Below are 16,491 nucleotides of genomic sequence, written 5' to 3' on the forward strand. Positions count from 1 at the left end.
CACTGAATATAGCATAAGAGTTCACTTATTACCACACGGCAACTACAATCGTTAGGCATTTTAGCCTAGGAAAATAGACCTTAAACACTTAAATTATATATAATACATTAAATTTAAGACAACTTAGTGCAAACGTGACCGTTAGTTGAGAGATCTCGCGCTACCCTCCAATATAAGATAAGATATATATATATACTACTATATATTATATACTATAGATAAGATATATACTACGTACATACAGTTAGGAAACTAAGCCCCCCCCCCCATGAAATTATGACATATAGCTATAGGGCTGTTACTTTTTGGTATTTAACCGACTTCAAAAATAAAGGAGGAGGTTATCAATTCGGCCTGTATATTTCTTTTTGCTTTTTTTCACAGTTGATTTAGTGATAGTTTTGAGATTAAAACCCGTTAAAATACAAAAATGGTGTAGCCTAAATATGAATTTACAAGAAGAAACAATCCGAAGTCTGTAGAATTTCAAAACGTTTTTATGAAACACAATTAACACTACAAAATCAGCTAGGTACGTCTTATATTAACTATTTAAACAGTAAAAAATGGCTCAGAACAGTAGCTGTTATATTCAACTTATAAATGGCATTCAAAAGGGAAATAATAAGACATGTTAAAAAATCCAATAAGGATCATAATTTATTTTATAAAATGATATATACACTTTACAATTGACAAGACGACCGCTAGCGTAACAGGACCGTCCTCGAATCTGATCATTCAACAAATACTGGGAATGATACTTTATTTCAATACTTTAAGCGTGTAAAATATTTCATTAATACCTAATTAACCAAAAGTCAGATTCGCAAAGGTCTTGTCCTACTAAAGGCCGCATTTACTGATGCACAACAGCATCCTACTCTTCATTGGTAATATTGTTACAAACTAATATGTACAGTATATTTACAATCTTCCATTGAATTCATATCATCCAAAAATACTTGGGTTTTAATTTCGAACAGTTCCTTTCATTGAAATCGAGGATAAGCTAAGAACACTGAACCTTTGAAATGGTACGTCATAAATTAAATGCCACAGGAAAACAGTACAGTGTGATTAAAAAGGATTAGACTCGACCTTTCTTTCCTAACACGGTTGACTAAAACGAAATTCATCTACTTTAACACCGACGCCGAGTCACACTCGGCGATCATTTGGTAACTTTTATAAATTTTAAACTAGCAACAATGAACATTTCAAAGTTTTATGCAATATTCAACAACTATTATACCAAAGATTGACGCTAGCTCCAATACCGTTAGATTCGACTCCAATGCCCATTCATTTATTAAAATGTACCGCAAGACACAATTCTTAAATACTTCCATAAATGCGATTTCTAATGACCTATTTAGTCTGTATTTGTGTAAAATAACTGATTCTGACGACATGTAGGGCGAGATCAGGCAGGCGGAGCATTCGATCACAATATTCGTAAATACGCAACGATTCCCTTAACATAGACAACAAACACCGTGAACATACCGTAGACATCACAGCCCTAAAGAGGCGAGTCAATCCGTCAAATGACGACAAAACATGCAAATTCAAACATTTTATTCATGTTATTAAGTAAAACATACGGTTTCGCAAAATACACAAAATACCACATTCATTGATATTTCATACATATTTGAGCACAAACTGTTCAATTTGGTGAAATCATTGGAACTTCATCACTAGCTATGATTATTCGTACTATACACAGAATTATTAGTTAATCTCTTCATATTCACTGAGGCACTACTTCCATTCTTCTCGAGACCAACCAGAAAGTCTTCTAATAATTTCGCGAGCGCTTTCCTTTTAAATCTTAGCGATTCACTTATAACGTCTCGTATCACTTCCTTTTTAATTTCCACACTGCCTTTCAATTGTTTTAAATACTCGAATAACTTCGTAAAATCTGAAATAAAAATATTGATTACATTAATATTATAATTAGGTCATAGAAAACAAGGTAAAGTAGATGTGAATAATAAACATCATATTTTATCCATTAGTGGTGAGTGAAAAAAAAACATTTGTCAAAAATACTTTGATGATTTTACTTCTCAAACAGCTTTTGATAAGACTAAAAAAAATGCAGATTGATATAAAAAAAATTTAAATTATTTTCAATTTGATCAATAAACTTATTTGCTTAGTAGGAAAACACATAATATTATGATTTAATAATTCAGCCCCCGGAATCACAGACACAATAGAAAATCTATTGTGTCGTGGTCCGATCGGGCCGCTACCTATCGGATCAGGGCTCAATGGGTTAATAAAAATTATTTTATCATGATTAAATTACTTAATTTAAAAAACCTTAATTTTATATATCTTCCTAAATAAAATCTATACTATAATAAGCGATACAATATTATTAAGATATACATCAATATATAATGCTTGTTGTGTTTATAACCAATAATTCCAGAAAGTAAGATAAACAGCATTATTAAGTAATACCATTATTTTAATATTACCTCTGCCCGGTCGACGCACAGCGCGATACACTTCCGAGCGAACAGAGAGGTTGTGTTTCTTGATGTCGGCGAGCTCCTTGCGCGACGGCTGCGGCGGGAGCAGGACGGACGTTAGCAACGCGTTTTCTTCCTGTTCATATGGAATATGGTATTAGTTATTTATTTTAAACTATAACAATATCAGCTTATATACATTGTCAATGGGACACAGGCGTCCTATGAGTTTTATTTTTATTTATTTTTTTATTTGGTTGAAAGGATGTAACGATTTTAAACTCTGATTTGTTTAGGATAATAATATATAAAATGCTTAGTTTTACTATTGATGTTATTTGAACAATAGGTTCGCTATGCATTTCTATCAATGCCACCGGAAATAAACCGTTAGAATAAAACTTGCGATATTGTAAACTGTCCCAATCCATTAACCATCTATCTGTAGCAAATCTTCGTATCAGCAGCTAGATATAGGCTACTTTAATGACTAGTGGCGGCTCGTGGACCGGCACAGCACCGGTACCAATGCATCGAAACAGCTGATTGTATGGTATACCTTCCGCCGTTTCTTCTTCCGCGAGTTGTTGCTGTTCTCCGCGGCTTCGCCCTGCAGGATCGCGTTGATCTGCAGCTCTTGCGTGTCCGGGGGCGGTGGCAACGACACCGGCAACGGTACCAGCTCGTACACCGGCACCGGTACCGATGCCTTATCCTAATTCAACAGCTGTTTGTATAACATACCTTCCGCCGTTTCTTCTTCCGCGAGTTGTTGCTATTCTCCGCGGCGACTCCCTGCAGGATAGCATTGATCTGCAGCTCCTGCGTGTCCGGGGGCGGTGGCAACGACACCGGCAACGGTACCAGCTCGTACACCGGCACCGGTACCGATGCCTTATCCTAATCCAACAGCTGTTTGTATAACATACCTTCCGCCGTTTCTTCTTCCGTGAGTTGTTGCTATTCTCCGCGGCGACGCCCTGCAGGATAGCATTGATCTGTAGCTCCTGCGTGTCCGGGGGCGGTGGCAACGACACCGGCACCGGTATCGGCTCGTGCACCGGCACCGGTACCGGTGGGGACGGCGACCGCGCCATCTTGCTGCCCATTGTTGTGTACGCGTCTGGAATGTTGCGTGTTTGTTAAATTAATACACATTTCTATGTCTAATAAATTAAATAATTTCTATGAAAGGATATCAATTTCAATTTCAAATTCAATTACTTTTTTTGTGTATGTTTTATATATTTTTTTTAGCTTGGCCACATTTTCTAAAATATGGCCAAAATTGCTAAATTCATTAATAAGTTAAAAATTTTATAAAAAGCATTTATCGATAAACCTGTAACAACTTAATTTTAATGACTTCAATAATTGGATTTACTATTGCAGCATTCTAATAGACCCACAAAACTTTTCCTACATGCAATATGCATGCTACATTAATGTACAATGTATATAAAGCAAAGGGAACTACAATAATTACCTCCATTGAGGAAAGGTTTGATGACAGGCGGCAGATTGGCTGGTGCGGCTGGCCCGGCTGGCTGTGGTGTCCCACCAGACTCCACGTTAGGTGGCTCCTGAAAATATAATTTGAACATTAATTTTACTACTTTATTACGTCTTATTTAAATAGAATTATGTTTATTTCATTTAATTTAGAGACAATTCTGATATAGATTCAGAAGGACTTTAAAACAAAACAAAATCTATTTAAATCCGTTATAAGTTTTTATAAGTATTTATAAGTTTTATTGACGAATAATGGTTGGCGAAAATTATTTCTACATTAATTTGAATAGACACACAGCACGCACTGTCACAGAAATGTAAACTATGTATTAATCTATTTAAAGTGCAAAAATGAATCCAAAATCTTATTTTAGAATTTTTTTTTACTATAAAAAAATTGTTAAGCCTTGTAAGTTTATTGCAATAACGTTACCTCAGGCGGTCTCCCAGACGGTAAGTCCGAGGGCACGGGCGCGAGGGGCGAAGCTGGCCGCCTCGACACGGGCGACAGCGGCGCCGCAGCGGGCGACGCGGGCGGCGTGCTGTGCACCGGCGACACCGGCGACATCGGCGCGGGGGGCAGGGCCGGCGACATCGGCGGGGAGATAACAGCTGGGGACGGTGACGATGGGCGACGCGCTACAATGTGCGGTGGTAGTGGCCCGGCTTTGCGTTTGGGTGGAGCGGCGCGCGGGCTCTCGGCGCCGCGTTTACCGCCCACTCCGCTCCCGCCGCTGCTCCGCACTGTCCCCATTGGATCAATGTCCGCTTCGTCTACCATCATCCGCTGGAAAATTTAATAATTATGTTAAACACAACATATAATTAATAATATTTAAAATCGATTAATGTAACAATTCAACCAAATCATACTCAAATTTATTTACTACCCTTGCTGTTATCCATAATAATATTATAAAGCTGAAGAATTAGTTTGTTCGAACGGGCTAATCTCAGGAACTACTGATCCGATTTGAAAAATTCTTTCGGAGTTAGATTAATTATTACATTAATATTAATTAAGGATTTAAAAAATCTGTTTCAATTCAACCTATACAACTTTTCTTTAAGCATTTCCATAACATAAGATATAATATAAATAGTCTAACCTTATCTATTTTGAAAGGATTGCCAAACATATGCTGCCGCACGGGCTGCGATTCGATCTCCCTCAACTGCGGCGTCATTCGTTTGAGATACTCCTGGTAGTTGCCCATCTGAGCCACCGGCATTGAGTGCACACTGTCCTCGTCTACGAGGCGTGTATGAGCCAGCGATGGTTGGAGGAAGTTTGCACGCATTCGCACCACCTGTAATAATTAGGAAAACAACATGCATTAGTTTAAAAATTACATCGTAATTGATAAAGAAACTACAACTTTTACATCTTAATAGTAAAAAAAGTGTAAATAAATAAACATACAACTGCAAAAACTACTTAAGTTTTTTATTTATTTAGATCACCAGAACTAATTGACCTTTTAACAACAAATAATTGCACATCAATCATAAAAATATATTCACCTGGTCCAGCAGATCTCTCCGTTGTATATCAAATGGATTCCTATAAGTGTGTGCTTGAGCCTTATGGCGCCCACGAGATAAACCCACTACGAAGCCGCCAAACTCATTGAGCTGATCACGCAACGCAGTAAATTTATCTTGTAGACACGGATGGGTTGTTAGATCTTTCTTGAGTGGCGAACGAGGCATAACACGAACACTTTCTGCTATCTGAAAACAGTAAGCAAGATAAGAGTTAAATTTGATTTCATATATTTAAACAAAATTGATATGTTTTAGCTTTATTTTTCTGAAATCACATCCAAAACATCTTAATTTTATTAATTACACATCTACTTATGAAACTCATAATCAGATATCTTAGTTATCGTCAAAGAAAACCATATTTTTAATTCCATACGTCATATTATATGATTCGTGACGCACACTAGTGACGTAAAGCGCGTCGTAACCTTTGTTTAAGAAAAATCCGCATTTAAGTTTTTACAAGTATGGTTTCCTCGCACAGTTCCTTATCAGGGGGAAGTTACGTAATTCAATACCTAAACATTTATGAGGAATACTTGATAGATATTGTAGTGTAATAAATATTTATTTATATTTTAGAATATGAAATAATACAATTAATTATTTATTAATATAATAGAAAAATTACCTTTTGATTATTATTAGTCGAAGCCTTATTAATTACATCGGCGCACAATTTCTCAAATTCTATCTTAGCTTGATTCTTCAGTCTTTTTAAATAATTCAGTACAGAAAAACTAAAACAGTTATCTTGAGTTTCAGGGATTAAGCTCTGAACTAGAGGCGCGGAGGCACCCATTTTTGTTAAAGCTCGACGGAGTGGCTGTAAACACAAAAAAAAATTAAATTTCATTTAATTTGTTTTGTCACTGACACTGAAATTATTTTATTTTCATTTAAATGTAAAGCAATATTTTATTTTAATCAAAAGTAAGTAATCTTTTAAAATCATATCACCTTACCGTAACATAATAAGAAGGCATTCTATCCAAATACTGCTGGAAGGCCATTTTCCATTCAGGCGTTGGTTTGCACCTGTGCACTTTGAAGAGATCATCCAGAAGTGGTAGAAGTACAGGATAGTTGTACGGCAGGACAAACAAATTGACACAAGTTAGATTCGTTGAGGCCTTTAGGTATCCAAACGGATGGCTCACTTCAGCGTTCTTACAACCACTGTTACCTACGAACACCTGTAACATATATAAATAACAAATTAATATTTATATATTAAATTATTATATAATAAACAAAAATGACTAAGCACAAATTATGCAACTCAATATCCATCATCATTTTCCAAGATTACATACTCAATAATTAGGTTTATTATTATAATCTATTATTTTACATAACCTATTTATAATAAGTTATTTCTATTATGTGCTAACATCAAAGTAATAATGATTATATCATATCATATCAAGAAGAAAATTTGAATAACAATTATCATTGTATGATCCCAATTTCGATCGTTCTTAGGTACAATTTGCTTAAATATAAGGATAACTACTAGAAATTTATTAATATAAAAGTATGCTCTTACCTGCCAGCATATAGTGGGTTGTTTTCTAGCCAAAATGAACTGCGTCAGTGGACTTGGTTCCAGTTCATATTTATCAAACGGTAAGTTATCTATCACCATTGGTTCTTGGCTGGAACATGTAAACTTAACTACCGGATGCGCCGAGCGAGGAGGCTGTAATTAAATGTTGTAACCATAAATATTGTTGCCTTACACAAAAATAATTACAATGTTCACATAAAACACAATGAAGTCAAAATATAGTCCTTCCAAATAAATTGAAAATTCCATACAATTTAGTATTTGTATTACATTTAATTCACTTAAATAGTATATGAATACATAAATATGCTTTCATACTTTATTAGAATGTGTATAATAAGTACTTTTATTCATTTAATATTTTAGTTATCAAAGAAAATAAAATTATGTAGTTATAACATTTATTTATAAAGAATTAAGATTGGACTTAATTTATTTTAAAATACCAATTAAGAATTATTTTTATAGATTTGAAGACTATAATTTTCACTCACCAGTGTAGGCGCATTAGGATCTGGTCGGAATGATTCAGGAATCGGCCAAAAACCAACAGCAAAACCTTTCTGAGAGACTGTTCTTGGTACATATATGAGGCGTCTACAAGAATGCCAAGCTTGCGGGGCAGCTTGGTTCATACCCATATTCGTTTGATATGGACCGCCATTCCATCTCTGTAATAGAATTTCAAATATATTAATATTAATGTTAACTATTTAATTCAATCAAATGCGATCATAGTAACTTTATGTGTATAGCTATTTTTAGCAACAGTGTAATGAATGACTCCTTTATATCTGATGAAATTAATTTTAATAAACATTAGATTATGAACGATTGCTGCACTAATATTTGTATTAATATCATCTATAATTATGCTTTTATGATTATTATTATAGCGACTATACATTTTAGAAACTAAACATGTCTTGTAAAGGTCCATGACTCTTCGATACATCACTACATAGTATAAAACAAAGTCGCTATCTCTCTCCCTATGTATGATAAAATCTTTAAAACTACGCAACGGATTACGATACTAGATAGAGTGATTGAAGCGGAAGGTTTATATGTATAAGGTATTAGGTTTTTGACACAGCGGACGAAGCTGCAGCGGAAAGCTAGTTACATATAAATAAATCCTACAACTGTTTTTTTATTCGTATTCCTATATTACGTATGGCTTAAGGAAATATGCAATTACCCCATTTCTTTCGCTATCAGTTTCCATTTCCTTATCATCCGGATGCGGCTCGTCAGTCTCACCGTCCCTGTTCGTGCCTCCGTCTATGGGTGGCGGATCCGGACCGATCTTCTCAAAGTTAATCACCACGCCGCTCTGCACCTTTTGCACCAGACTGTCGATACATTGCATCAACATACGATGCGACGTGATGCAGTACGAACGTCCTGAAATTGAAAAAAAAATGTAAAATAAACTGTAGATAATAAATGATTTCTTGAATTTATATTGTTGCTAGATGCATACTAGATTTTATTTAAGGTAATATTACATAAATAATTTGCCCAAAAGATTATAGAATAGAAAACTGTAAGTAACATTCAAAAATAAATAAGTTTTTTTTTTCATTTGGTTTACAACGTCTTTATTAAGAGAGTATGTTCCCTTCAAACCTTATAAAGGAATATAAAAGATAACAATCAAGGTCAGCGTAAGTATATGCAACTAATTTAAACCTCTACAAATACCTCAACAATAAATGCATTCAATTCAAAAAAACTTGTAACACAGGTTTCTAAAGGGCTTGTTGTACCTAGTTTACTAAAACTTTACTCATGTAAATGTATGAAAAAAACACGAAGTAAAATGAACAACTACATAATTCTATAAATCAGGGTAATTCTGTGCACAAATTGAGTTAAGATATGGGCGTTTTTACTGGAATGTGGTTTTAAGCATGCCAACATCATCTTCCCGAGAATGATACTAAATTGAAGGTCATAATATGACACAATCATAAATACTTGCAGTAAGTACCTATCAAACTTACTTTTAAAATGCAAATTCATATTGCTTTTTATTTTATTGTACCTTAACATGACCATAATGTAAGAATTTAAATATCTACATGACATTAAACATGCTGGAGAAAAAGTACAATAATAATATATTTTAATATTTACATGTCTATATTATAATAATTAATTAGCTACATAAATATCTAAGCTAATGGTAATTAAAAAAAATATTGCTGTCTTTGTTCATGGTACTGAATTTATATTTGAACGAAATATTTCTTCCATTCCGTCCATTATTTTCAATATTGACTTGGATACAAAAGTATTAACTTTTATTCCTATATACTCAGTACAATCTTAATACTAAGTTTGCTTGAGATATACTAACTACAAGAACTAAAACAATAACTCAACGGGGTTCACTAATTAGGTTTCTTTTTATTACAATAGCAAAGGCTGAAAAGAATAAGTCTTTCAACCCATAGAAACAGCTTTCCTGAATTCACAAAAATCCAAACCAAAAACATTCAAAAATTAATTATCTATTATAAAATCTATAAAAATATTTATTTAATATATTATTAATTTATTATAAAATTTATATTAATTATCTCTCTATTATTAACGTTTCTTAAATTAAGCATAAACTTATGTAAATGCAAACTAAAATTATTTAAAACTTACCGCCAGTAACTTCACACATAGCATCTATGGGCGAGGAGTCAGATGGTACAAGTCCGGAATCTCTCTCCACAGCAGGAGTACCAGCTAGCCTTAGAACCAATGAAAACAGTCTTTGGTCCCATCTGAATGGTTCTCGGGTAAGCTCCGAACCAGGTATAGGGCAGTTCATTGGCAGGTTAAACTGAATAGAAGAAAGAATACATTTTAATTTTGTTCATCATTGCAACATACAAATGGTACTCTACTATTTTTTATCAACATTATTTTATTTCTCTCACATATTACAAAAGTTAGAATTGTTTTTAAGTTAAATTTTTTTTATTGAATATCAAATAATATAAAAACACTATTCAATATTATACCTATGTATGTTTGCAAAAAAAATATTTCCAAAAACTTTAAGGTCATAAATTAATTCATCATCATCATCATCATCACCTAATAGATAATCATATCTCATACTTCTTTATTCATGTAAGTACATATTTCATTTCGTAACTAACATTGAAAATAAATAATTCACTTACTTCCTCTTGAATGCCTGCATTGCTGGATAGTTTTCCTCCATCAGTTATAACAACAATCACAGATGGTTCCAAGTAGAATGGGCATCTTCCCTGTCCATAAGTGTCTATTCCTGTTTGCATACGATTTATATTTAAAACATCGAATGCATGCTTTAATGCAGCACCCATTGTAGTAAGTCCCAGGCATTGCAAATTCTTCAGTTCATTAATGAATGTTGCTAAATTTTCTTTCCAACCGGCCTGTAATACCAATAAGATTATTTAAAAACTAGTACGAATTGAATATTTATATATTCATGTCAAAATGTAAATATACGATATCTATTTTGTTATCACAAGTAACGAAACCACACAACATTCCACAATGCCCAAACAGAATCATGATTTCATATTTCCCCCCAATTCGCCATTTCGTTATTAAATGGTGACTCGACCAATGAGCGTACGAGGAGAGCGCAGTCGCGAGCGATATCGCGAAGACAGCAACGGCAGCCGCTCGTCCTGTTTACGTCGTGCTGTATTTTAGTTAATTCACTATCAAAGAATGTTAATGTATTGGACCACAGATTTCAGTGCTTTACGAATGGATTTTATAGAGCCGGCCAAAATTATAAATGCATTCAAAAATTACAGTAATATCACCAAAACGTGTTCACTCTGATACACTAACCTTGATGTTCGCGGGTGGCTCTTCGAAAGTTAGAAGCATATACCTATCGCCTCTGCTTTCAGGAGATCGCTGACGTACCTAGAACATAATAGCATTTTAATAGCAAACACAAACTAGCTTTAAACAAATCGATCACAAAAATGAGGCGGTTGATGTCGATGACACTGCACGTACCTTTACGAATGTTTCCACAGCGCCCTTGGCTACATCGAGCAACGTTGGGCGTCCGCCCAAATAAGCTCTTTGATTCATAGATGCAGATGTATCTATTAAAAAGACTATTATAGTCATCGTGAAAAATTTTCTAGATATTCTCCTAAATACATTAAATATGCGCACGCTATTATGAACTAAGAACAAAAATGGCTGCTACATTGTACGCAGAATCGCGAAGAGGCGACCGTCCGACAGCCGCTTCGACGAGCAGCTGAACAAGCTACGCCACGAAGACTCCAAAAGTACCACGTGACCTAATCATACGTTCGGTTATTCTCGGATCCAATAGAAAAACATTCGGCTTAAATCGTAGCCTGGTAGCTATGTTGCCAGTTCCTACTTTAAAAATTCCTTGACTACTGTAATTTAAACTTAAAATCATTCAAATATTTTACGGTTTATAAATTTCTACGTGCATAGATTGCATGATATTAGTTTCCTATTATATCTAGTACAATAATATATTTCTAGTATATTATTATGTTTGCACTTTAACGATATCCCTATGTAAAGTTTGATTTTCCTCATTAAATTAGATTAAATAATTAATTTTCTTAACTAAATGATACATTCAACTCACTGTAAATAATGAGTATCTTTTAATGTCGCTAGCTTGTAAAATTTAAATCTCCCCACTATTAGGATATTACATAAAGTTGGAAACACTGCATAGGCACTGAAGTCAAAACAAAGCATTGCAGAAATTATTCGATTCTTTTAAAAGGCAAAATTTTTAAAGTATGTAAACGTTAAAAATATTTTAACTTAAATTTTTAAATAAATATTATATTTAAATTAGAATATGGTCTCATTTAAAATAAAAAGACACTTACATGGCATTTTATTTTTTCTGGCGGCAAATTTAAAATTGATCTCATCGATGTCATCAAATAATAATATTATCGTCTAACGTAGAGTTTTGCTTTTTGTACGTAATGGTAACTAAGAAATATTAATAATTTTTTAACCGAAATATATAAAAAAAATGGTATTTATTATGGAAGTATGTAAGTAGATACCCTTTTAAAATATTTTATATAATTTTTATTTTAACCTTTAATTAGTTAAATATTAATTTATTTTTACAAACGAATATTACATCAAAATTCAAGAGATAGATAATAATTAATAATTAACAACAGCCTAATTATGCATAAATTTTTTTTTTAGTCATATCAATACATAATATCACCTATTTTAAATTTAAGTACATTAAATTCATAGGTTTACACTATACATAATAATTATGTTTCAATAATAAGAATTATACAGTACAAACTGCTATTTAAATAGGTACTAGTTGAGTCCCGTTGTTTCACCCGCTCAAATGAGCTTTTCCTTTTAATCCTAATATTCCTAAGCCTTAGGAAATATGTATTTGAATAAAAAGTAAAGCCTAGGTTACTTCTTATAACATCGACTATCTGTCAGTGAAAGTCCCGTCAAAATCGCTCTAGCCATTCCAGAGATTAGCTGAAACAAGCAGACAGACAGGCAAAGAATTATTATAATGTATATTACAAACAGACACTCCAATTTTATTATTGGTGTAAATTAGCTTTCCGCCCTTTGCATGGCTGCATCCCTAATAATTGTTTCTTTTATCAAATAAATTGTCCAAATTTGCCCAGTAGTTTTACGTGATTGACTCTTTTCACTCATTAAAAACAGACAAACAGAAAAAGTACAAGCATTATTTTGGAGACCTTTCCATATTGCCCATACCGCATAGCAATTACTCCGTTATAAAATATTAAATGTACAGTGCAAAAGGTCCGGTTATGTACTGTTTTATATTTTGTAGTAATTTTTTATCCACAATAGGTAGGTATCATTTTTACTTAAGCTTTCACTTCGACTCTTATTATTAACTCCATATTTTAAAATTGTTGGACATTAATTTGTTTCCTATGTTTGTTGACGCTGCGATATAAATAAATCGGGAGAAATTTATCAAAATACCTACCTAGTAGGTAAATGCAAAATAATGTTTTTATTTTTAGTAAGTAATCTACGTGGGAGTCTTCGTTATATCCGCGTAGGTTGATCTTCAATGGTACTAAATACTAATATTTGTTTGTAATTTTCCAAAGCTACAAAGAAAATCAATGAGGCAATTACTTATTAATCTGCGATGTTTTATTACTCATTTTCGGGACAGACACACAGAGAGACAGACAAAATCTCTTTTTGTTTATAGTCTAATTTCGAACACGATAATCTCACTCTTAACCTACATCTATAGGTAGGTACTTAAAATAAAACTGTAGAAGAGTCAATTCTGTACATTAGGGATGTAACGATACCGATACCGATACCGATATATCGGCCGATTAATCGGCAAGCCGATATATCGGTATCGCCGATAATAAAACAACCGATACCGATATCAAACAATCCAAAAAACCGCGCCCAATGAACGATGCGGGAGGCCGCCCATGCGTGCGCACTTTGTTTCCTGAAAAAACTCTACCAATAGTAAACTTTTATTAGGTACTGATTGTATGTGTATTACTTAAAGTTTAACTCACTTTGTAAAATAATAATACTAAAATTAATGGTTTTGTTGTTTTTTGATTTGGCATTTTTATTTAAAAGAATACGATTAACAGTTGAGTCTCTGTTAAATGTTGGTAACTTTTTATGCATAATTCACTATTTATTTTTCTACCAAGTCATCGATATCGGTATCGCCGATACATTACTACAAATATCGGTATCGGTATCGTATCGGCAAAATCATGTATCGTTACATCCCTACTGTACATTGAAAATATTGAAAAAATAAATAGTTACTGGATCGATTCGAAACCCAAATACTTATATAATTAAAAAATTTTTTGTCTGTCTGTATGTGAACATTGTGAAGGCATCACGTGAAAACTTACGGTTCGATTTCGATGAAACTTGGTATAATTATTATACCTTATTATGCTGGGCATAAAATACGTAGAAAAAAATCTTTATTCCGCGCGGGCGGAGTCGCGGGCGGAAGCTAGTTAAGAAATAATAACAGCTATATATTCTGCGATTCGATACATAAAATACTGGTAACTAGTCTTGTACACCTTATTATTTAATACTTTATATTATTAAAATATGGATGCACGGTACGTACGTATCTACAACGTCTCTTTCACGTTGTAGATACGTACTTAGCTCTCTTTAAACTATGATACGTACCTATGTATGTGTCGTGGCCATATCGTAGATTTGCTCATTTCATGAAATTCACGAAATGGTCGCATTTCATGATGTGGCCAACATAGTTTGACCAGATCGTTAAATCGTCAATGTTCCACGATTTTGTCATCCACATTTGGCCAGATCGTATAAAATATAGGGAGTCCATGAAATATTTAAAAAATCGAGAATATTTTAAGAATTTGTTTATTGTCATTTAAGTTAGTACCACGGCAGCGGCCGGCGAGTGCCAGAAGTGAATCGTTTTTGCAATAGGAAACGGTTAGTTTATATACTTTGATAAACAACGCACGAGCCGAGCGAGAGAAGCGAGCGTGCCGCGGCAGCGGCCGGCGAGTGCCAGAAGCGAATCGCTTTTTAGAAAAGAAACAATTACTTATATAGTTGGATATATAAATATAGTTATAGGATTTTAGACGTATTTTTTCTTGGATTTAAGATATTCGCAGTTTCCATAGTTCTCGAACCTCTTCGTCGTAAATTCTTTGCTATGACTTTCTTCATGTTGTAATTAAATGAATTATGAAGTTTTTAACTGTGAATGACAAAATTTTCGCCAGCGGTCGCCATCTTCACGCATAAACACAGCGCTTGCAGCCTCTACCAATAATTAATGTAAGTTCTACTTTACGATAATGATCAAATAATTTTGATCATTTCATGAAAAAACCGCGCATTTAGTTGCCCATATCGAGAAACGATTTCTTATCATTGATCTGCTCAAACCACATCATGACGTGGCCAATAGACATTCAACCATTTCATGAAATGCGACCATTTCACGAAATGATCGATCATTTCATGAAATGAGTAAATCTACGATATGGCCACGACATGCACATAAAATATTTAAATTCAGTTTGATTTTTTTTTTGGGCTATTGGTATTAGAGATTTTAGGTACTCAATTCGTACCTAGGTTGACTCCAAGACGATCCATCCGATGTTATGGTTCCATCTGCTTCCAATTTTTAATTTGTATTTAGTTTGAGTTCAGAACGTGCAATGATGTACCTATATGTACGTAAAAAAAATATTATTAGGTACATTACGTAGGTAGGTAAGTTGTCTAATAGAACATACGATAAACTAATTCCCTCGAATCTATCAATAAAAAATTTGGTTTTGACTTCATAGGTATTATGCCATACACAATTTGTCCCCTCTACTTAGAAGAATCGACAATAAATTCTCAAATCTCTTTGAAAAATGGACCCCCATATAAAGTGAGCTTGAGGTACCTATTTAGGCTCAGGGTCACTTGTAAATGTATTGCAGTTGTAATCGACCGCATCATCACAATAATATGTTCATTGTTCCTAGCTGCAGTTGATTTCCCCAGCAATATAGGTAGCTGCTACTGCTCGTTTTATACAAAAAAAAAGACGTGTGGCACTCGGGAACTGCCGCGGTAAAGCTATTGGCCTTATTGCATTTGCATAGCATGCCTTTAAGCCACACCTCCGTGCCCGTCAGAGTGGGGAGCGTGAGGTTTTTTCGTTACGGAATTTCTGGATTCGGTCCCCGCGCTCAAGGCCCGCGATAGAAGCTAAGCAATAGCTTAAAATAAATAAGTACCTAATATATATCAGCAAAAATGCTTATCACTCAACTGCGTACAGATATAGCCTTATACCTATGCTCTGTCCATAGGGTAATATTATAATGATATTGATTTGAATAAAGAATTTATCATCGTAATTAGCACTTTTCATTTAGGTAGGTAAGTACAACTTCAATGCAACGTTCATATCGTGTTGAATTTAAAATAGGTATACAGTACCTAAGTACTCACATGTTAAAATGTGTGAAGGTAATTGTTAAAGTACCTACTACTTATTATATTTTAAATCATAGAGTAATTGAAATAAATACAGGAGTTTAAGTAGTTTCTAATAAAACATAGAAGGCTTTTTTCACTTTATCCAAGCAACGAATTAATACGACAAAACAAGACCTAAACTACGTAATAAGAAAATATAATATTGCATTAAATAATGCAGAGCTGTTACAATTCATAACTATCGTAGTTATGAAGCAATTCAAATTATTTCAAATTATTCAATAAATCATTTCAACCCTTAAACGT

The 16,491-nt window shown here is 33.7% G+C and overlaps 1 protein-coding gene across 1 annotated transcript; it reads right to left on the reverse strand.

Moving 5' to 3' along the window:
- Positions 1 to 634: 634 nt before the first annotated feature.
- LOC123693197 (integrator complex subunit 6) lies at positions 635 to 11,431 on the reverse strand. Its single transcript, XM_045638199.1, has 16 exons — positions 11,158 to 11,431; positions 10,984 to 11,061; positions 10,314 to 10,553; positions 9,787 to 9,967; positions 8,327 to 8,532; positions 7,620 to 7,796; positions 7,105 to 7,257; positions 6,521 to 6,751; positions 6,187 to 6,381; positions 5,532 to 5,741; positions 5,117 to 5,317; positions 4,441 to 4,794; positions 3,979 to 4,075; positions 3,422 to 3,615; positions 2,499 to 2,628; positions 635 to 1,930 (listed from the first exon to the last, which is right to left on the reverse strand). The coding sequence occupies exons 1-16, from the start codon at positions 11,272 to 11,274 to the stop codon at positions 1,704 to 1,706; spliced, it is 2,991 nt and encodes a 996-aa protein (XP_045494155.1). The 5' UTR covers positions 11,275 to 11,431; the 3' UTR covers positions 635 to 1,703.
- Between the last annotated feature and the right edge of the window lie 5,060 nt (positions 11,432 to 16,491).

This window comes from Colias croceus, chromosome 1, assembly GCF_905220415.1.
Source record: "Colias croceus chromosome 1, ilColCroc2.1".
NCBI lineage: Eukaryota > Metazoa > Arthropoda > Insecta > Lepidoptera > Pieridae > Colias > Colias croceus.

Bases quoted from the DNA above. Each gene is read 5' to 3' on its own strand.
- LOC123693197 (XM_045638199.1), bottom strand. From the start codon at position 11,274: ATGACTATAATAGTCTTTTTAATAGATACATCTGCATCTATGAATCAA. The intron at 8,533-9,786 runs GTAAGTTTTAAA...TTTCAATTTCAG, and splicing joins TATGTGTGAAGTTACTGGCG to GACGTTCGTACTGCATCACG. The intron at 5,318-5,531 runs GTGAATATATTT...TAATTATTACAG, and splicing joins GGAGAGATCTGCTGGACCAG to GTGGTGCGAATGCGTGCAAA.